Genomic DNA, 23566 nt, shown 5'->3' with positions numbered 1-23566 from the left:
GATCTGTCCATTTGTCAAGAATCATATCCTTAATGTTTTCGTTTATGGGAAATAGCTTAGATTTTTTCACACGTAGTCCCCCAAACATCTTGCTCTGTACTGACCAGGGTTTCTGGATATCTTCAATACCCAGGGTAGCCCTTACAGCCCCTTAGTAGTTACTACTTTTCTTCTGAGGAAATGGAGAATTTCCTTTCATCATCAACAATTTCCCCCTCTGACAATACATCATCTTCAATATTATGTCTAGAGGTGGAAGCCTCCTCGTCCATGTCCTCTATGTCAGAGAAGGATGGAACAGGAGGAACTGGCGTAAGGGAGGCCAGGGAGTTTTAATTTCATTTTGAATCATAGATTCAAAATGATAGATGGTTGCTCTTCCTTTAAAAGTTCACTAATGCAAGATTTGCAAAGTTTCTTTTTATAATTTTCAGGGAGTTTCTTCGCACAAGTCGCGCATCTTGCGCATTTGGATTTAACTTTAGACTCTTTCACTCCACATAAAAAGAAGAGCTTACATGTGGCTTCCAAGAACAGACATGCTGTAGCTTCTCCAGTAGCAGGAATCAGTGGAGAGAGAAGTCGACCGAATCGCCTGCTTTTCTACACCAATAGCGGCGTCTGACGTCACAAGCGTGTGTCCGTGCTCCCTGGCTCCACCCCCTCCGGGAACAGAGCGCCGACTGCGGCTCACGCCTTCGATCGGCGTGCAGCGTCCAGCTCTTTTCCTCTGGTCTGCTTTCTCACTAAATGGAAGGAAGACCATGCAGCAAGGAGTGAGAACAGGCCCCCACTCACAGGGACGAGAATCAACTCCTGTATTTTTCTCTGCCCAGCTTTAGCAGCCGCTGCAGGAGGGCAGAGGGGAAGGAATGGAAGAAAGACAACCCCCATTCCTTAAAGGATAAAGGTACCTGAAGAAAATAAAAAACTCTTGAGGTCACAGAGGTCTCTCTGTGAGGCGCTCCGAAGGGACAGGAAACACTGATGGGTGAGAGTGGGTGGGGGCTTTTAAACCTTGTGTGTTCCCACCCATACAGAGGTCAAGGGGTCAATCTCATGTGTAGCCGTCATGGTGGATGAAATAGAAAATGACATTTGTTTTTAAAGGGTTCATCTGTGTAGAAGGGGTGGGGCTTCACCAGGGATTCAGGCATCCAGAGGTTAAAGTAACTCTTCAATCTTTGACATGTTCACATAAGCAAATGACAAGTATTTAGGTAGAAAAAGATCAACCCAATTAGGGATGAGCGAGACTTTGTGAATCATTAACTTCGGCTCATCAGAGCCAATACATTCTAATATTGTACGGAGCTCCTGTTCCGTACATTATTAAAACAAAGTTTTATGCAAATCGACTTTGGAGGTTTCATCCGAAGTCAAACAGTCCAGCAGGGGTACCCTATTCATTAGTTAGATATCTAAATTTTAAATCATTTAATAGAAATATGAGAATGTACATATACACAGAGTTATGTTGCAGTTAAATCCAAGGAGAGGCCAGAGTAGAGTCAGATATAAAGGATAAATAATGGATAGAAGCAGGGGGCCGGGGAGAGAGTCCCTCGCACTGATTCCCTAAACTGATCCTCTGCCCAGGGACGTCTCCTGGTGGTGGAGGCGCCCTGTCCACGTACCTACTCTCAAATTCCTAAATGTCCCTGCTGGGGTGGCAGGTGGAAGAGGAAGGGTAATACGTGGTATCCTGACGGATAACTAGCACAAAACAATGAAAGAATTAGTTAAAGAGGTGTCCACTGTATACCGCCCTCGTGGCGTAACCAAGAGGTACAGGGCACACCAAGAGGATAAAATTAATAATACAAACAAACACACGCACACTTAAACACAGATATACTGAAATGGATAGCCTACAGCCCCGCTGTAGGCTATCCATTTCAGTATATCTGTGTTTAAGTGTGCGTGTGTTTGTTTGTATTATTAATTTTATCCTCTTGGTGTGCCCTGTACCTCTTGGTTACGCCACGAGGGCGGTATACAGTGGACACCTCTTTAACTAATTCTTTCATTGTTTTGTGCTAGTTATCCGTCAGGATACCACGTATTACCCTTCCTCTTCCACCTGCCACCCCAGCAGGGACATTTAGGAATTTGAGAGTAGGTACGTGGACAGGGCGCCTCCACCACCAGGAGACGTCCCTGGGCAGAGGATCAGTTTAGGGAATCAGTGCGAGGGACTCTCTCCCCGGCCCCCCGCTTCTATCCATTATTTATCCTTTATATCTGACTCTACTCTGGCCTCTCCTTGGATTTAACTGCAACATAACTCTGTGTATATGTACATTCTCATATTTCTATTAAATGATTTAAAATTTAGATATCTAACTAATGAATAGGGTACCCCTGCTGGACTGTTTGTTTCATACACTAATACCCCGTTTTTGTATTTCTTGATATTTGTATTGCTGGACCTCTATTTCATCCGAAGTCGATTCGCTCATCCCTATTCCCAATATTCATTCATTTTTATCGACGTATCAATGTATTCACGCCAGTCAAATGATTATGATAATTTGTAGAGAGGGAGTGGAAAATATAATGACAATATTATTTAGGACCTTTATCCAGACTCCCAACTGTTCTATATGCATGAAATCTATTTTGTGGAGTACACTGAACACTGTGTGCGGAAAAGTCTTCTAAAAATGCTCTTTCCGTTGAAATTTTAAAACACATCGTTGATCAAAAAAAAAAAAAAAAAAAGGTATTCAAGGAATTGGCAAACGAAATAGCCAATCTTCAAAAAAAAATATGAACTTGGTAAAAACTGGAAACCTGTGAACCTAACACCCAATGCGCAAACTTACCTCAGGTGCGAACAACGTTTCATAAGTAGGGTTGAACTGTACTTCTTTAACAGAGGGGTCGAGATGAATGCCAACATCAACATTTTCCTGGAGAATTGTAGAATTGTGTTAGTTATTGTACACTGAACATATAAAAGCTCAAAGAAATCATACAGCAATGAGCAGGACAGAATAAAGTGTCTATCAGGTAAAAACCTGGTCAAGCAGTTTTAGACTTTTCATAGATATTACATATTTCCACACCGAAATTCCACAAAAAGTATAACACAATGTAAGTATCCCATTCACTCACAGCCTAAACAATCCACAGAGGATTCCATGCAGACTTTTGAGTTACAAATACAAAGCATGCTACATCCGTAACACATTCAGATTCTAACTGTGGATTTATGCCATGTATACAAGGCTATGTTTACAAGGGTACAGATACGCTGCGATTTGCTCCTTCTGCATTGTAGCTGCTGATTTTGACAACATCAACCTGCAGATTATGGGCCAGATTTATCATGACTGACAGCTCACTCCACTTTCACATATGGCTAAAGTCAGTTTTAGCCAAGTCAGATTTATAATCGGCCCTTTAAGACTGTAATAAATGTGGTTTGACGGTAGCAGTTTATCCGGCAGTAAGCAGCTTTACAAAAGTCACACATCTTTACGAAAAAGTCGCATGTTCTATTAAAAAGTCTCATAAGATAAGCATGGTCCTCACTGGAGTGAAATTGCGCATTTTTTTGTGACTTTTTTGCGACTTTTTAAATAGTCTCAATAGTAAATCTGTGTAGAGATTAATTTACATAAGAAAACACGCCCACTTTCAGAAAACTGGTGAGCATAGTGCAGAGCAAAAAAAAGTCGCAATTTTTTGCGCAGTTTTAGTGATTAGCCTATATCACAGGCTGGAGCTCAGGATAAGTACAAGATTTAGGCCTCTTTCACACGGGCGTCATGTTTTTTGCCCGGATAAGAGCCGGGTGCGTTGCGGGAAAATGTGCAATTTTTCCGCGCGAGTGCAAAACATTGTCAGGCGTTGCACTCGCGTGAGAAAAATCGTGCATGTTTGGTACCCAAACCCGAACTTCTTCACAGAAGTTCGGGCTTGGGATTGATGTTCTGAAGATTGTATTATTTTCCCTTATAACATGGTTATAAGGGAAAATAATAGCATTCTGACTACAGAATGCATAGAATAATAGTGCTGGAAGGGTTAAAAAAAATAAAAAAGTTAACTCACCTTATCCTCTTGTTTGCGTAGTTCGTTCCCGGTCTGTAGTTTGCTAGCTGTGGGCTTGGGCTAAAGGACCTTTGATGACGTCAGATCACATGCTCCAATCACATGGTCCATCACCATGGTGATTGGAGCATGTGATCTGACGTCATCAAAGGTCCTTTAGCCCAAGCCCACAGCTAGCAAACTACAGACCGGTAACGAACTACGCGAACAAGAGGATAAGGTGAGTTAACTTTTTTATTTTTTTAACCCTTCCAGGACTATTATACTATGCATTCTGTAGTCAGAATGCTATTATTTTCCCTTATAACCATGTTATAAGGGAAAATAATACAGTGAATAGACTGTCACCTAGAACCCATGCGTGAAAATCGCACCGCATCCGCACTTGCTTGCGGATGCTTGCGATTTTCACGCAACCCCATTCATTTCTATGGGGCCTGCGTTGCGTGGATTATCGCACCGCAACGCACAAAGAGGAGCATGCTGCGATTTTCACGCAACGCATAAGTGATGCGTGAAAATCACCGCTCATGTGAACAGCCCCATAGAAATGAATGGGTCAGGATTCAGTGCGGGTGCAATGCGTTCAACTCACGCATCGCACCCGCGCGGAATACTCGCTCGTGTGAAAGGGGCCTTAAAGGGCATCTGTCCAAGATATGTACTGATGAAACTGGCTGTGCTGTTACATGTGCACTTGGCAGCTGAAGGCGACCGATGTTCATATGTGCCCACATTGCTTAGAAAAATGAAGTCTTAATATATGCAAATGAGCACCTAGGAGCAACGGGGGCGTCACCATTACACCCTCAGGCTCTGCTCTCTTTGCAACTACTGCGCCCTCGCCACTGTGATTGACAGGTTTAGGTGTGATGATGTTTTCACTGACTGGCCCCGTCAAAGAGGAGAGGACGCAACACAACGAGTGGCGCTGCCAAGATAACCATGAAGCACCAGCCTAAAAGGGAGTTCATAAAAAGCTAACTCCTTCGGCTGTCTAAGAGCAAAAGTGAAGCTAAAAAAAAAAAAGCTGAGAGGGCATAACATGTGTGTGAGCCTGCCCCTTCAGTTTGAAAATGGATGGTGGTCTAAGCACCATCTTTACCACTTAAAAAAAAAAATCTACCGTCTGAAATTTTCTGGAACAATGCTGATCATTGAGCAAAAGCCAGGAACACGTGGAAGTAGTGGAATACTGTTCTGCTCCATTTTGAGAGAGCGTGTTAAAAACTTCCGTAAAAATACATGTGTGAATTCAGTTTTTATGCTGCCTGCATGAGAATGAATGACATGCCATTTTCTCAGTCAAATATTATAATGGAATCATTTAGAACCTATAGAAAAACAATGCAGGTAAAAACTTAATATAGAATGCTTCGAGAGCATCAAGTTGGGCCTACTCAGATTTGAAGCATGTGAACCCGGACATGTTAGCCAAAGCGCACATGAAAAAGAGCTAAAATTGAGAAGTCTTCATTTTGGATGATAATGACTAATTGAGAGCGCATAATTACCACTGAAGAAAACAAGCACTTCAGTGCAGTGTACTGTTAGAACAATGATTCCAAGATGAAAAAAGTGAATATTCACAGTAGGGGTGGGCGATATGGCCTAAAATCTATATTGCGATATAATTTTAAGCATGTGCGATATGCGATATATATTGCGATATATTGTTTTCTATATTGGGGGGGGGGGGGGGTGTTTACATTTTATTTATTTTTTACTTTTTATTTATTAACTATTGGCCTCCTTAAGGGCTAGAACCCTTGTCATATTCACCCTTATAGAGCTCTATTAGGGTGAATAGGACTTTACACTCTCCCTGCTGCCCTGTGCATAGTGCACACAACAGCAGGGAGCTGACCATGGCGGCAGCCTCTGATCTGCCCCCCCCCCCCCCAGCCTCTGATCTGCCCCCCCCAGCCTCTGATCTGCCCCCCCCCCAGCCTCTGATCTGCCCCCCCCCCAGCCTCTGATCTGCCCCCCCCCCCAAGCCTCTGATCTGCCCCCCCCCCCAAGCCTCTGATCTGCCCCCCCCAGCCCTCTGATCTGCCCCCCCCAAGCCTCTGATCTGCCCCCCCCCCCAAGCCTCTGATCTGCCCCCCCCAGCCCTCTGATCTGCCCCCCCCAAGCCTCTGATCTGCCCCCCCCAAGCCTCTGATCTGCCCCCCCCAAGCCTCTGATCTGCCCCCCCCAGCCCTCTGATCTGCCCCCCCCAAGCCTCTGATCTGCCCCCCCCAAGCCTCTGATCTGCCCCCCCCAGCCCTCTGATCTGCCCCCCCAGCCCTCTGATCTGCCCCCCCAGCCCTCTGATCTGCCCCCCCAGCCCTCTGATCTGCCCCCCCCCCAGCCCTCTGATCTGCCCCCCCCCCAGCCCTCTGATCTGCCCCCCCCCAGCCCTCTGATCTGCCCCCCCCCCAGCCCTCTGATCTGCCCCCCCCCCAGCCCTCTGATCTGCCCCCCCCCAGCCCTCTGATCTGCCCCCCTTCCCCAGCCTCTGATCTGCCCCCCTTCCCCAGCCTCTGATCTGCCCCCCTTCCCCAGCCTCTGATCTGCCCCCCTTCCCCAGCCTCTGATCTGCCCCCCTTCCCCAGCCTCTGATCTGCCCCCCTTCCCCAGCCTCTGATCTGCCCCCCTTCCCCAGCCTCTGATCTGCCCCCCTTCCCCAGCCTCTGATCTGCCCCCCTTCCCCAGCCTCTGATCTGCCCCCCTTCCCCAGCCTCTGATCTGCCCCCCTTCCCCAGCCTCTGATCTGCCCCCCTTCCCCAGCCTCTGATCTGCCCCCCTTCCCCAGCCTCTGATCTGCCCCCCTTCCCCAGCCTCTGATCTGCCCCCCTTCCCCAGCCTCTGATCTGCCCCCCTTCCCCAGCCTCTGATCTGCCCCCCTTCCCCAGCCTCTGATCTGCCCCCCTTCCCCAGCCTCTGATCTGCCCCCCTTCCCCAGCCTCTGATCTGCCCCCCTTCCCCAGCCTCTGATCTGCCCCCCTTCCCCAGCCTCTGATCTGCCCCCCTTCCCCAGCCTCTGATCTTCTCCCCAGCCTCTGATCTGCCCCCCTTCCCCAGCCTCTGATCTTCTCCCCAGCCTCTGATCTGCCCCCCTTCCCCAGCCTCTGATCTTCTCCCCAGCCTCTGATCTGCCCCCCTTCCCCAGCCTCTGATCTTCTCCCCAGCCTCTGATCTGCCCCCCTTCCCCAGCCTCTGATCTGCCCCCCTTCCCCAGCCTCTGATCTGCCCCCCTTCCCCAGCCTCTGATCTGCCTCCCTTCCCCAACCTCTGATCTGCCCCCTCTGGTAACGCAACCCCCCCCCTCCCTCCCTCGCCAGTATTAATCATTGGTGGCAGTGGCCACAGGGTCCCCCCCCCCCATTGGTGGCAGTTTGCAGTTCCGATCGGAGCCCCAGCAGTGTAATGCTGGGGCTCCGATCGGTTACCATGGCAGCCAGGAGTCACGCTGCTGAAGTCCTGGCTGCCATGGTATGTTAGTGAGCAGAGAGCAGCGCATTATACTCACGTGCGCTGTGGCCGCCGGTCGCTCCTTCTCATAGGTCTGTGCGGCGCATTGCTAATGCTGTAAGCATTAGCTATCCGCCGCACAGACAGAAGAAGGAGCGACCGCCGGCCACAGCGCACGTGAGTATAATGCGCTGCTCTCTGCTCACTAACATACCACGGCAGCCAGGACTTCAGCAGCATGACTCCTGGCTGCCATGGTAACCGATCGGAGCCCCAGCATTACACTGCTGGGGCTCCGATCGGAACTGCAAACTGCCACCAATGATGGGGGGGAGGAGGGGGACCCTGAGGGATATGGCCGGCACATTCATTGGTAGTGCAGTGGCCACAGTCCCTCCCCTCCTCCTCCTCGGTCCTCATTGGTGTTCAGCGGCAGCCGCGCACAGTGGGGAGGGAGGGACTCCCTCCTCCTTCCTCCTCCCTCCGCTGTGCCGGCCGGCTCAGAACATGGTGCGCGCGATCATATCGCGGTCCGGCGATATAGGCAATATGGCGAAAATCCATATCGTGGCCCAAATTCATATCGCATATCGCCTATATCGCCCACCCCTAATTCACAGCATTTAATTACATTAGACGAGAACATGTATTTATTGTATTAGCCAGCTGAAAACCACTTCCCAAATATACATTATCAGCAGAGGGAGGAATCCCCAAATATAAGCTATTACCTGCTGCTTATAAAGCATGGGGCCAATGATAACCGTACAAAGGCTCGCATAACTCACATCAGAGGACAAGGCACATAACAGGATGTCCATATGTCACAGCATCTATGAACTTTCCCTTTTACACTCAGTGGGCACTATATAGTACTGAGCAGTGGGATTCTTTGGCCACAAAACGTCCTTTCTGGCATGGATAAACACAGCTTAGGGTGTGCCCACATTTAGTGGTAGAGGTAACAAGATTTATCAAAAACCAACTGGACTTCTGTTTTTTGCTCCCTGCCTAAAGGCATAACTTTTTTATTTTTTCATTCACATAGACATATGAGGGTTTGGTGCGGATCCGTCTTGTATTTGCACAGACGGATCTGCACCAATAATGCAAACACTTGTATCTAAGTCAAAACGGATCCGTCTTGACTTACATTGAAAGTCAATGGGGGACGGATCCGCTTTCAAGTGCACCATATTGTGTCAGTGAAAACGGATCCATCCCCATTGACTTACATTGTAAGTCAGGACAGATCCGTTTGGCTCTGCATAGTCAGCTGGTCACCAAAACGCTGCAAGCTGCATTTTAGTGACCGTCTAAAAAAACGCAACGGAGACCAAACACAGCCAAATTGATGCATTCTAAACTGATCCTTATTCATTCAGAATGCACTGGGCTAAACTGATCTGTTTTGGGCCGCTTGTGAGAGCGAAACGGATCTTACAAGCGGACCCAGAAACGCCAGTGTGAAAGTAGCCTAAGTTGTACTTTTTAATGGCACCATTTAAAAGGGGGTTTCCAGGCTTTTAAGATTGATGACCTATACTCAAGCTATATACAGAGGAACAGCCTTCCCTGCTTTGCACTTTAACTGGAAATCTTTACTTTTTTTTCCTTCTATTCTCAGTTTTAAAGGGGTTCTCCCGGAATTAATAAAAGTACCTAAATATTACTTTATTATAACTATATTCCCAAATATTTTTCATTAGTTAGGGTACTTTCACACTTGCGTTAGAAGAATCTGGCAGGCAGTTCCACTGCCGGAACTTGAAATCCATATGCAAACTGGTATCATTTGTTTCCAGATCGGTCTGACAAATGCATTGAAATTCCGGATCCGTCTCTCCAGTGTCATCCGGAAAAACTGATCCAGTATTTATTTTTTCACAATTTTAAAAGGTCTGCGCAGACCGCAAGACCAGATCCATCAATGCGGCAATTTCTTGAACTCTTGGTACCGGATCTGGCAAGTGTTCTGGAATTCCGGCCGGAGGAAAAAAAAACGCAGCATGCTGCGGTATTTTCTACAGCCAAATACCATAAAAGGGACGGAACAGAAGACATCCTGATGCATACTGAACAGATTGCTTTCCATTCAGAATGCATTAGGACAAAACTGATGCGGTATTGAGCCTCTATGACGGAACTCAATACCGGAAAACTTTAACGCTAGTGTGAAAGTAGCCTGATAAAGGCTCATTTTGTCTGCGAGCAATCATTAAGAGAAATAAAATGGCTGCCATCCTATTACTACACACAAAACCTGTCCTAATTACATAGCAGGACACAGCCACATCCCCACCACCTCTCTGTACTTCATGTCTCCTCATGAACTCCATTCCTACAGAGATTCAGCTGAAGATCGTATTAAACTGTATTCAGGACCATAATCCCTGACGAGCAGAGAGGAGGATGAGGCAGCTCTTTACCTCAATGTGGTGAAGTAACTTGTCCTGCTCTGTGATTAGGTCAGGTTTTGTGTGTACTAATAGGACAGCGGTCATTTTAGGTCTCCTAATGATTGCTCCCCAGAGAAAACGAGCCATTCTAACTAATGAAAGGTGTTTGGAAATATATTTATAATAAAGTAAATTTTACGTATTTTTATTTTCTCAATTCCTGGAGAACCTCTTTAACAAAGGTCCATTCTGGATATCAACAAGTTCTTATGGCCTCTTTGAGCTAGGTTTTTGATGACTCCCAGTTTGTGATCCAGAGGATGGTGGGAGTCAAACTTTTGGAACTGGTCCGTATGAGTAGGTTTCCTGTACACTCCACTTTCTAGCTTTGCCTCCCTCTGTGACTTACCAAGCAAGAAAGCCAGTATGATGTTCCTCACATCTTTCCATTTAAATCATATTATGGTACACTGGGTCAATGTGTTCAGTGAACATGTGTACTTCATGTTTAATGTCATCCTTATATCTGCCTCACTGACCGCAAGTCTTCTGGATTTGCATAAATGGATCTTAAGTTGTACAATATTTTGAGCATTTCTGGCCACATTTTGCCTTGATACAGAGTTGCAGGCACCATGGGTTTTTGCCAAGTTCCAACCCTGCCATCTGCAATACATGGTGGTTATCATAAATGGGGGAAATGGTGCAGAAGAAGAATCTGGTGTGGTGGAGTAGAGCAAACCTCGAGATAAATGATACAACTGAGTGCCCAGGAAGACCATTAGAGGGGTTCTGCACTTTGTTTAAACTGATGATCTATCCTTTGGATAGATCATCAGCTTTTGATCGGCGGGGGTCCGACACCCAGGACCCCCGCTGATCAGCTGTTTGAGAAGGCAGCGGCGCTCCAGCAGCGTTGCGGCCTTCTTACCGTTTACCGCAGGCCCAGTGACGTCACTAGTAATATCACTGGCCTGGACAGGGCTAAGCTCCGTTCCCTTGAATGGAGCTTAGCCCCGCCCAGGCCAGTTGATACTAGTCAGGCCAGTCGTAAACAATGAGAAGGCAGTGGCGCTGCTGGAGCGCCGCTGCCTTCTCAAACAGCTGATCGGTGGGGGTCCCGGATGTCGGACCCACGCCGATCAGAAGCTGATGATCTATCCAGAGGATAGATTATCAGTTTAAACAAAGTGCAGAACCCCTTTAATGTATATATGGACACAGGAGATTTTCTTTACTGCTCCATGTAAGTCAGTCAGGCATTTAAGCACTCATACCAACTAACGACAAGGACAACAACTTTGGGTCTGTTCACATCTGTGTTGGGGCGGCATTAATGGCCTTAGTCTCAAATGTGGTGAAATTTGCTGGAACACAATATTGCACTATCATGTAATGGATCTGTGTGCCATTAATTTCATTTTACTGTTCCTAGCATTAGTTTCAGGTCTCTACATAAAAAATATCACACTTAAAAGGGGTTTTATGGGACTTACATACTGTAGACCTATCTTCACATGAGGTCATTAGTATCAGGTCAGCGAAGGTCCAACATGCTCATTGATCAGTCCACTGTGTAGTGGTTGCGCCGGGGTACTGCAGCTCAGCTCCTATTCACTTGAATGCAGTATGCCAGCTCTGGAAACTACAAGATGGATAAAGCCTTCTGCTTCCAGCTCTGCCTACTGTATCTCTTTCAGTAACGACAACTACCCAAAACAGAGCGGGTGGGATCCGACCCCCACTGATCAGCTTATACTGATGACCTAAGGATATGTCAAATATCTAGGGCTAGTTTCAGACGGGCGTGTTCATTCTGGTAAATAAGCTCCTCCTGTGAGAGCATTATTTAGCGACCTGAAAGCTGCTCTTCTGACACGGACTTGGGACATTATAATGATTTATAATCCTGGGAGTTCCTGCCTGACCCCACTGTACTGAATTGTACTCATATAAAGCTGTCAGTACAATTCATTACAGCGGAGATTGGGCAGAAACGCTCAGCATTATAAATTATAATGTCCCGAGTCCGAGTCAGAAGAACAGCATCCAGGTCTAGAAATAATGCTGTCACGTGAAGCGTTTCCTGGAAACTAGCCTTAGACCCAAAAAAAAAAAAAAATTATATGTGCCAAGATTCCAGCAACCGCGCTTCTTTGTCTTTTGCACTACTAATAAATTTCCGACACTGAATATTGAAAAGCCCGAAGAAATTTCCACCCAACAGCTTGTAATAACCAGGACGTCTACATGTGAAGATGCAGACAGTGTCCTCCATCATATCAGAGTAAGTAATGATGCTTCCCCTCGGCAATGGAACATATTAGTAGGAAACGGCAGTAGCAATGTCACAATGTAACAGCCTGGAAATAAGATTAATCCGGTTAGGGTCATCCACACAAAGGAGGCATGTACATTGACCAGTCCTGTCGGAGAGGTGGACAATGCTAATAGATTCCCCCCCCATCACATGTCAGGTTTACAATAGATGTACCGCAAGGCACTGAATTATCAGCCTCAAACTGAAAAGCTGTTAACTGCTGTGCGTGGGAGAGCGGCTTTTAACTCAGCAGCAGGTTTCCAAGGTGACAAATTAAAATTCCACTCTTCCGTCAAAAAGAACATTTTCTGTAACAAGTTGGGGAAATACTTCCAAAACTGTATTTATCCAAACTATCAAAACGATCGCCAACTTTAACCCCCTGGTGACCAGCCTGTTTGGGTCTTAATAACCAAGCAATTGTGTTTTTGATCGTTGCATTCCGAGAGCTATGACATTTTTATCCGTATGACGGCTTGGGGTACACAGAACTTATTAGCTCTTTTGTGGCGGAAGGGGAAAACTGCAATATTGCCACTGAGGTTTTAGGTTACACATTTTGTGGTGGTAATTATTCAGAATAAATAACATGATAACTTTCTCTGGGTCAGTACGATTACAGAGATACCAGAAATACATTTTTTTTTATGTTTTACAACTTTTGCACAATAAAACCTTTAAAAAATATATATATAAAGTGTGTTTGCATCGTTGCATTCCAAAACCCATAACTTTTTATTTTTATATCTATGGAACAGTGTGAGGACTTGATTTGTGTAAGACGAATTGTAGTTTTCTTTGGATCTGAATACAAATTACACTTACCACTGACCGGCCACTCATACAGGGACCATTGTCGTGATTGGCGGGGGACAGAGTGGTCAAACCCCACTGCTCCAATCCTGTGGATAGGGTATACGTTCACAGTGTGGTACAATCCCTACAGAGGTGGAATCTGGAAAATACTGAACCCAGGTTTATGTCTGATGCATGATGCTGCTCTTAGAATCTGTCATACACAAGCTCCTCAGGACTTGACCTGAAGTCGTTCTCAAAAGGCTATGTGCACCTTCTTTGTCCAACCAATTTTTTCAGCTTTTTCTAATTATTGCTTATAATAAAGAGATTTTTACACTAGGTTTTGACTTTGCAATGCAATTTGCTTAGGGGCTAAAGAACTGTACTATTTTTATTATTTAACAGTCTAATGTTAATATGGCCTCTGAAAAAACTGTGGGGTCAGAGAATCATCATTATAACCCTAGATAAATAACTTGAGGGGTAAAATTAACAAAATGAGGTCATTTATTGGGGGGGTTCTATCATATGAGTTACCTCGGGGACTCTTCCAATTTGACATGGCACCCAAACTCATGCTAGAAAAATGTGCCCTCCAAAAGTCAAATCGTGCTCCTTCCCTTCTGAGCCCTACCGTTTCTAACCACACATAGGATACTATAGTACCCTGCAAAAATTGGGTAACAATTTATGGGATGCTTTTTCACCAACATCATTTGCAAAAATGAAAAAAAATTGTGAGTTACAACTACACATTTGAAATTAAAATTTTCACAGCATTATTCTAAGGCCTCCTGCACACTACCATAGGTGTCCCGTTGCCGTATTGTGGACCGCATTTGTGGATCCGCTATACACGGGCACCGTTTCGTGTGCATTCCGCATCACAGATGCGGGCCTATTCACTTTAAAGGGTCTGCAAATCTGGAGATGCGGAATGGTGCGGTACGGAACCCTATGGAAGCACTACGGAGTGCTTCCATGGGGTCTCGTTCCGTACTTCCGTTCCGCAAAAAGAGAGAACATGTCCTATCTTTTTGCGGAACTGCCGGATTGCAAACCCATTAAAGTGAATGGGTCCGTCATCCGCTGCTGCTGCCCCAAGTACGGCGTTCGTGCATTGTGGCTTGCATTTTGTGCACATCGCCTATATCGCCGGACTGCGATATGACCACGGAGCGGCAGTTCCGATCGGAGTCCCACAGATGTCTTCAGCTGCCAAGTGCACGTGTAACAGGACAGTCAGTGTCATAGGTACAAATCTGCTGACAGATGCCCTTTAATAGAAGTTAAATTCATATTATATGTTAAAAAGAGTAATAAATAAGTTAAAATATGTGTAGAGATACTATTAATGGAGTTCTGTGCCTTTTCCTTAGCCTTTTTTCTCTGCATCCGTGATCCCAGTCCGTCAAAAAAATATAAACTGTCCTATTCTTTTCAGTGGAAAACGGAGGACCCATTCAAGACAATAGGTCCGTAAAAAAAAAAAAAAAAAAAAAAAAAAAATGATGCACAACTGGTATGTCATCCGTGTACATTTTTTTTCTACAAGACCTTAGTGCAATAATCACTGTAGCCAAATCACTGACCGTGAAAAAACACTGTCGTGTGCATGAGGCCTTACTGATGATCTATCCATCGGCCCCCCGCCAATCAGCTGTCATACGGCCCACTGAAGTGAACGGGACTGAGCGTGTGAAGTGCTCTAATGGTTGAACAAGTTCATACAAACATTCTGATTGAAATATAGTTGATATTTGTAATTGTATCAATTTATATTGTTAGTTCACATAAGTTAGGGACAGTGGAGCACAGCGGGGGACTGTCTGACTTGTGTTAGACCTGTTTCACATCTGCGTTTTACTTTTCCAGTATTGAGATCCAGCAGAGGATCTCAATAAAGGATCACACCGGAATGCATTCTGTATTCCCATAACGGACACAAAACTGCTGCAAGTAGCGTTTCACTGTCCGGCATGGGAGGCAGAGCAAAACGGATCCAGCATTACACACAATGCAAGTCAATGGTTTTCTATTGGAATCACTTCATTCTTTGCAAAGTTTAACCCATTCTACCATCCAGCACCACAGACTCAGGGCTGGAGACTCTGCTGAGCAGCTGCAGGGCTTCCTCTTCTTCATGCAGTTAAGAGACAAATACTGGGCACAGGATTTTCCCTTCTTACCCTACAAACACAGAGCTGACAGACAGGTAGGAGAGGGAAGATCCTGTGTGTATTAGCAGTGTCCTTGTACAGCCGGGACTTGTAGTCCTACAAATACAACATGCTGCTGAGTATCCCAGCAGTCAGACATGTCACTCAGGGCAGCTTTTATTCATTCCCTTTGCAGAGGGACAGTCTTTTTTGACACCCACAAATATTCACCAGGAAAACCTCAGAGATAGTTGTTATTGCAGGTAAACAAAGGGCCAGAAGAGAACCAGGGAAATGAGCAAACAAATGTTTTGCCTGAAACTTGCTTAGGCCTCTTTCACACTTGCGTTGTCCGGATCCGGCGTGTACTCCACTTGCCGGAATTACACGCCGGATCCGGAAAAACGCAAGTGTACTGAAAGCATTTGAAGCACCCAGGACGCTATTAAAGTCCTGGTTGCCATAGTAGGAGCGGGGAGCGGTATACTTACCATCCGTGCGGCTCCCGGGGCGCTCCAGAGTGACGTCAGACGTTTAGCTTAAGGCCGGATCCGGATCAATGCCTTTAAATGGGCATTAATTCCGGATCCGGCCTTGCGGCAAGTCTTCAGTTTTTTTGGCCGGAGCAAAAAGCGCAGCATGCTGCGGTATTTTCTCTGGCCAAAAAACGTTCCGTTCCTGAAGACATCCTGATGCATCCTGAACGGATTTCACTCCATTCAGAATGCATTAGGATAAAACTGATCAGGATTCTTCCGGCATAGAGCCCCGACGACGGAACTCTATGCCAGAAGACAATAACGCAGGTGTGAAAGAGCCCTTAGCTATATATTGCTGACCATCAGATTTACAGTGATTAAATATATATATATTTTTTTACATAACTCAGAAACCCCCTATAATGGTAATATACATAAAAAAGGAGATGCAGCGACTTTCTCCTGCAGTACACCACGCTACCTGGCTGCACTCTCCCACTTTAGGTCTTTACTGCTGCTGCAATCTGCACCTGAAGAAGGTCCACTTGTTCTGTGGACTGCTGTAATAAATAACCATATTTCATCTGAGTGCCAAGTGTTATTGACATACGAGGTTCGGAGTAGGACCCTACCCATGCACCAGTAAAGAATCTGAGCGATGTATAACCTCATGTCTAGCACATCTCCTAGTCCTTAGCTACTAAAGTGCTAGGATGTATGAAACAGGTCTTTGGCAGCGAAAGGGTTAATGTGCTACAAAGGCAGTTACAGCCCTGTAGTTTTTTTTAGGGAACTTTACACCTAATGATCGCCCTCTGGGCCCATGCTAACAATCATATTACTGCTCCATTTAGTACAGAGCTACAATTGCAGGTTCCACAGAGGTGTACGAGCCCTCTACTATACTATCCGAATCTGACAGATGTAAACTGCGAGTCCTGTACCCCTCATGTGAATGGAGGTCACAGATGTGCACTGCACCTGTCTATCTCAGGCTACTTTCACACTAGCGTTTTTACTGGATCCTGCGGGGTTCGGCAAAAACGCTTCCATTACTGATAATACAACCATCTGCATCCGTTCTGAATGGATCCGGTTGTATTATGTGTAACATTGCCAAGACGGATCCGTCATGAACTCCATTGAAAGTCAATAGGGGACGGATCAGTTTTCTATTGTGTCAGAGAAAACGGATCCGTCCTCCATTGACTTGCATTGTGGTTTGTTTTGCTCTGCATCCGAGGACAGAAAGCAAACCGCAGCATGCTGCTGTTTGCTCTCCGGTATGGGAACAGGACGGAATGCATTTTGGAGAATTCCGTTCTGTTATGTCACTAAATGGGGGACAAAACGGAAGCGTTTTTTCCCCGGTATTGAGACCCTATGACGGAACGAATGGGACAACTCTGTTAAAGGGGTATTGGGGCTTTGTTATATGGATAGCCTATACTCAGGACTGGTCACTGTATTAGACCAGTGGGGGTCCAACTCTTTGCACCCCTGCAGATAAGCAGGTTGAAAAGTCACTTGCACCCATAAAGCATGTATGCACCACTGCACAAAATGTCCACGAAGCAAGCAGGGAAAAGCCCAGAGCATGGGGCCAATTATCTAGTCATCTTCCTCTGTTCTGTCCACTGCAGTGGGTGTGCTGGGACATGTAGTCCCACACTACTAGCCCTGACCTACCATCTCCGTGGCTCCTCAGTTGGTTGTTAGATATCTCCTAGCAGTATGCAATGACCGCATATACCATTTATAGAGCAGCTGGGACGTGAAAGGGTTAATCCTGTGGTACGTCTCAGATATCTCACCTTCACTGCCACCTCAGGCGCCGAGTTCACCGCACAGAGCTTTCCAGAACTGGGGGGTAAAGGCTGTAAATGGGTGATAGCTTGTTCGGCCTCTTCACTTTCACCCTCAGACCCACTGCTATAAGACACCAGGGATGCTCCAGCCGCCATGTTACCGACGGAAAGTCGTCATCCAGTGTCTGCCGGCGCAAGGCGTGACGGGAGGACCTCCACCCGGAAGCTGATTGTCGGCTGCTCTTGTGTTAATAAAGTTGGTTGTTAAAAAAAAAATGGAATTCGAGCTCTGCTCATACACGGCTATGCTGCCATAGCCTGTTGTAGTAAGTCATTAGAAATGCTGCTAGGGAGGCTATAGAGGACACATGTCGGCGACTTTTCGTTTACTTCCTCCTGTTCCAACAACTGGCCTACTGCCAATCGATTTCCGTATTCTTATGGCCAAAATAATACTGCTATTATAATAATGTCACCATGTGCTGTAATAATGTGCACACATATCTCTATTATGTCAAGTAAAATGGGGTGTACATTGGGAGTAGGGCTGCAGCTATTGACTATTTTTGTAATCGAGTATTCTATCGATTAATCCAACGATTCCCCCATTCCATCAGGCTCCCCCCCCCCCCCTAGTGCCATTAGGTGCCCCCTCATTTGCCACTATCTTGCCCCCCCAGTGCCACCAGCTGCTTACGTGCACTATGTCCTGATGATGTGTCAGGAGGAAAGTGCAGCGCGGTGCGGGCCAGCGGGTGATCACAGAGCGATGAGTCACATGACACAAACAAATCCTCAATGCAAAAAAATTTGCATCGAGGATTTTTTTGTGTCGAATTACTCGATTCAATCAAGTAATCGTTTCAGCCCTAATTGGGAGTACCATTCTCTCCATTCATGAATGCTATATTGATTCATTCCAATCAATTCTGTTGGATCCTTTTATTACAGTTGTTTACTCTTTTTCCATTTTGTATCTATTTATTATCTTAAAATAAATAAAACTTTTGAATGAGAAAAAAAATGAAAGTACAAGTAACCAGGTACCTAAGGGTAATTTCACACTAGCGGCAGGACGGATCCGACAGGCTGTTCACCCTGTCGGAGCCGTCCTGCCGCTATTTTGCCGTGCCGCCGCTCAGCCCCCATTGCCTATAATGGGGACGGGGGCGTAGCTCCGGCATAGCACGGCGAGAGACCGTCGGACTAAAAAGTCAGACATGTCATAGTTTTAATCCGGTGGCCTTTTGCCATGCTGTGCCAGAGCTCCGCCCCCATCCCCATTATAGTCAGTGTGGGATGGAGTGGCGGCACGGCGAAATAGCGGCAGAACGGATCGGACAGGGTAAACAGCCAGTCGGATCCGTCCTGCCGCTAGTGTGAAAGTACCCTAAGCAGATAATCAGCAGGGTACAGGGAGTAAAAAGAGTTTGTCTCATCTCAGACAATGGGTGTATATCACTGGGATATGCCCCCGTTGAGATAAGGCAATCCCTTAAAGGGGTTATCCGAGTTATATATATTTCTTACAATGTGCCTTATAACATATCCACATAATACTATTGTAATGTTTATCCCCTCGGATCTGAAGGAGGTGTACCACAGGAATTTTATCCCTCTCCGGGACCGGATCAGGGAAGATCTTAAGAGGTGGTCGAAAGGGCTACACACATGGTTTGGAAGGTGTGCTATTTTTAAAATGAACATAGTGGGAATAACTGAGACATGGCTGGATGATAGCTATGACTGGGCAGTTAATGTACAGGGTTACAGTCTGTTTAGAAAGGATTGTCAAAACTGGAGAGGGGGAGGGGTCTGCCTTTATGTAAAGTCCTGTCTAAAGCCCACAGTCCGGGAAGATATAAGTGAGGGACATGAACATGTGGAGTCACTGTGGGTAGAGATACATGGAGCTAAAAACAATAATAAATTACTAATAGGAGTTTACTATAAACCACCTAATATACCAGAGTCCACAGAAAATCTATTACTAAATGAGATCGACAAGGCGGCAAATCATAATGAGGTGGTTATTATGGGGGACTTCAACTACCCAGATATAGACTGGGAAACTGAAACTTGTGTATCTCATAAAGGAAACAGGTTCTTGGCAATAACCAAAGACAATTACCTCTCCCAACTGGTTCAGGACCCGACTAGAGGGACAGCCATACTGGACTTAGTATTAACCAAGGCCTGACAGAACAACAGACGTGCAGGTTGGGGGACACCTGGGAAATAGTGACCACAAAGTAATAACCTTCCAATTATCATTCAAGAGAGCGTTTGTACAGGAGGAATAAAAATACCAAACTTCAAAAAAGCTAAATTTAGCCAACTAAGAGAGGCCATAGGCCTAACTAACTGGGATAAAGTCCTCACAAATAAAAATACAGCCACAAAATGGGATATCTTTAAAAGCATCCTAAAATCTCATTGTGAGAGGTACATACCGTATGGGAATAAAAGGTTAAGGAACAAAAAGAAACCAATGTGGATAAACAGAACTGTAAAGAAAGCAATAAATGACAAAAAGAAAGCATATAAAACACTAAAACAGGTAGGACGGTAGCACGGAAGCATTGAAAAACTATAAGGAAAAAAATAGAACATGTAAAAAACAAATAAAAGCGGCCAAACTAGAGACTGAGAGATTAATTGCCAAAGAGAGTAAAACTAACCCTAAAATGTTCTTCAATTATATAAATGTTAAAAAGTATAAATCTGAAGGTGTCGGCCCGTTAAAGAGTAATGAGGGGGGAGTCACAGAGAGCGACGAGGAGAAAGCAAAGCTGTTAAATATTTTTTTCTCCAATGTATTCACTGAGGAAAATAAACTGTCAGATGACATGCCGAATGTTGAAATAAATTCCCCATTAAAAGTGTCCTGTCTGACCCAGGAAGAAGTACATCAGCGACTTAAAAAGATTAAAATAGACAAATCGCCAGGACCAGATGGCATACACCCTCGTATCCTAAGGGAATTAAGTAATGTCATAGCCAGACCCTTATTTCTGATATTTGCAGATTCTATATTGACAGGGAATGTCCCACAGGATTGGTGCATGGCAAATGTGGTGCCAATATTCAAAAAGGGTCCAAAAACAGAGCCTGGAAACTATAGGCCGGTAAGTTTAACATCTGTTGTGGGTAAACTGTTTGAAGGTTTTCTGAGAGATGCTATGTTAGAGCATCTTAACGGAAATAAGCAAATAACGCCATATCAGCATGGCTTCGTGAGGGATCGATCATGTCAAACAAATTTAATCAGTTTCTATGAGGAGGTAAGTTCTAGACTTGACAGCGGCGAATCAATGGATGTCGTGTATCTTGACTTCTCCAAAGCATTTGACACTGTACCACATAAAAGGTTAGTATATAAAATGAGAATGCTCGGACTGGGAGAAAACGTCTGTAAGGGGGTAAGTAACTGGCTCAGTAATAGAAAACAGAGGGTGGTTATTAGCGGTACACACTCAGATTGGGTCACTGTCACTAGTGGGGTACCTCAGGGGTCAGTATTGGGCCCTATTCTCTTCAATATATTTATTAATGATCTTGTAGAAGGCTTGCATAGTAAAATATAAATTTTTGCAGATGACACTAAACTGTGTAAAGTAATTAACACTGAAGAGGACAGTATACTACTACAGAGTGATCTGGATAGATTGGAGGCTTGGGCAGATAAGTGGCAGATGAGGTTTAACACAGACAAATGTAAAGTTATGCACATTGGAAGGAATAATGCAAGTCACCCGTACTTATTAAATGGTAAAACACTCGGTAACACTGACATGGAAAAAGATCTAGGAAATTTAATAAACAGCAAACTAAGCTGCAAAAAACAGTGTCAGGCAGCTGCTGCCAAGGCAAATAAGATAATGGGTTGCATCAAAAGGGGCATAGATGCCCGTGATGAGAACATAGTCCTACCACTTTACAAATCATTAGTCAGACCACACATGGAGTACTGTGTACAGTTCTGGGCTCCAGTGAACAAAGCAGACATAGCAGAGCTGGAGAGGGTCCAGAGGAGGGCAACTAAAGTAATAACTGGAATGGGGCAACTACAGTACCCTGAAAGATTACCAAAATTAGGGTTATTCACTTTAGAAAAAAGACGACTGAGAGGAGATCTAATTAATATGTATAAATATATCAGGGGTCAGTACAGAGATCTATCCCGTCATCTATTTATTCCCAGGACGGTGACTGTGACGAGGGGACATCCTATGCGTCTGGAGGAAAGAAGGTTTGTACACAAACATAGAAGAGGATTCTTTACGGTAAGAGCAGTGAGACTATGGAACTCTCTGCCTGAGGAGGTGGTGATGGTGAGTACAATAAAGGAATTCAAGAGGGGCCTGGACGTATTTCTGGAGCGTAATAATATTACAGGCTATAGCTACTAGAGAGATATCGTTGATCCAGGGATTTATTCTGATTGCCTGATTGGAGTCGGGAAGGAATTTTTATTCCCCTAAAGTGAGGAAAATTGGCTTCTACCTCACAGGGTTTTTTCTTGCCTTCCTCTGGATCAACTTGCAGGATGACAGGTCGAACTGGATGGACAAATGTCTTTTTTCGGCCTTATGTATGTACTATGTTACTATATTTAACATCCTCCCACGGGTGTTATACCTCTTTCAGACCCTCCCCATCAAACTCCCCTCTAGTTTCTTCAACAGGATCCATGGGGACTTATTCAGATTTATCTGGGCAAGGGGTAGCCCGAGACTTGCCAGATCTCTTTTACACATCCCGAGGGACAAAGGAGGGCTTGGTGTACCTGACCTACATAAATATTACTCAGCCTCCTTGCTTCAAAGGATAGTGGACTGATGTAGGCACACACAGCTCAAACAATGGGTCTCGATTGAACAACTCTGTTCGAGCTGTCCGCTGGCCTCCCTGCCCTGGGTGGATATGAAACTCCCTTCAGTTCTTTCTAATCATCCCACAATTGGTCCCACCATTACACAATTTCTTAAAGTTAAAGACAGTCCTTTGATCTCCCCGTTGCCCTCACCATTATTCCCCATTTTAGGAAATCCGAGTTGCCGGGGAGGACCGTTTTTGCAATGGCGGGTAAATGGTAGGTCCCGTGCTCCCTTTTTCAGAACCTTAGGCAGATGGTTTACTTATGATGAGATTTTGATAGTAACAGATCCCTGCCCTTTGGGATTCTGGAGATCCAGACAACCGACACATTTTCTATCCTCTATTCCGGCCTCCACAGGGTTTGACAGGTCTCTTACCTCTTTTGAGAAAGCTTGTGTTGGGTCGGGCGCCTCCAGACATTCCCTATCTGAATGTTACCAGTCCTTGGTGGCCCCTCGACAGGACTATCTGCCCCCATATGTGGCGAAGTGGTCTCAAGACCTGGGAGTAGACATCCCCCCTGATCACTGGTCAAAACTTTTCTGCCTGCTCTACAGGTCATCAATGGCGAGTAGGTTCCAGGAGGCGGGTTTTAAGATAATGTCCAGATGGTATTATGTTCCAACTAGATTGCAGAAAATGTTCCCATCTGCGTCCCCTGTTTGCTGGCGCTGTGACTCAGCCATGGGTTCAATGCTACACATTTTTGGGGAATGCCCAAAAATGTGTCCTTTTTGGCAGTTGGTCCATAAAACATTGTCCTCAATTTTCCGGTTTACGATACCAAATACACCTGGTTTCTTTTTATTATTCCTATTGGATCTCTCAATGAGTGTGCTTCGTAAATCCTGTCTGTATTCCTTGGTGATAGCGGCTAGGTCATGCATCCCTGCGAGGTGGAAGCTCTCTTTGCCTCCGACAATTAGCTGCTGGATTCAAAAGGTGGAGGAGATCCAGAGAATGGAGGAACTTACTCTGCAGTTACGAGCCAAGCATAAAGCTTACCTTGATTCTTGGGCCCCCTGGTTTTCTTTTCAGGAATCCCAGGAATTTCGGAACCTTCTGTCCTAAGATGCTGAACCTATCAACCTTGTACTCTGTTGTGTTACCCCCCTCCCCCTTGTGTTCATTGTCCGTCAGTTTTGTTCTCCTTCTGTCACTATATGTCTGTTGGATGCACCTTCCAATATATTTACAAATATGC

At 45.3% G+C, this 23566-nt stretch overlaps 1 protein-coding gene across 2 annotated transcripts in view; it reads right to left on the bottom strand.

Annotated features, from left to right (window-relative positions):
* The window catches only part of CDC40 (cell division cycle 40), a 41853-nt gene extending 24204 nt beyond the window's left edge, over positions 1-17649 (bottom strand). Inside the window, exons 1-2 of one of the 2 annotated variants that reach the window (XM_044291714.1) lie at positions 17488-17649; positions 2829-2915 (exon numbers count right to left, since the gene is read on the bottom strand). In XM_044291714.1, coding sequence (XP_044147649.1) covers positions 2829-2915; positions 17488-17637 — 237 coding nt within the window. In that variant the 5' untranslated portion in view covers positions 17638-17649. The remainder of the gene's footprint in view (positions 1-2828; positions 2916-17487) is intronic. The other variant, XM_044291715.1, reaches the window with a different exon arrangement.
* Between the last annotated feature and the right edge of the window lie 5917 nt (positions 17650-23566).

Source organism: Bufo gargarizans, chromosome 4 (genome assembly GCF_014858855.1).
Source record: "Bufo gargarizans isolate SCDJY-AF-19 chromosome 4, ASM1485885v1, whole genome shotgun sequence".
NCBI classification, from domain to species: Eukaryota; Metazoa; Chordata; class Amphibia; order Anura; family Bufonidae; genus Bufo; species Bufo gargarizans.
This window is presented reverse-complemented; position numbering and strand designations above follow the sequence as displayed.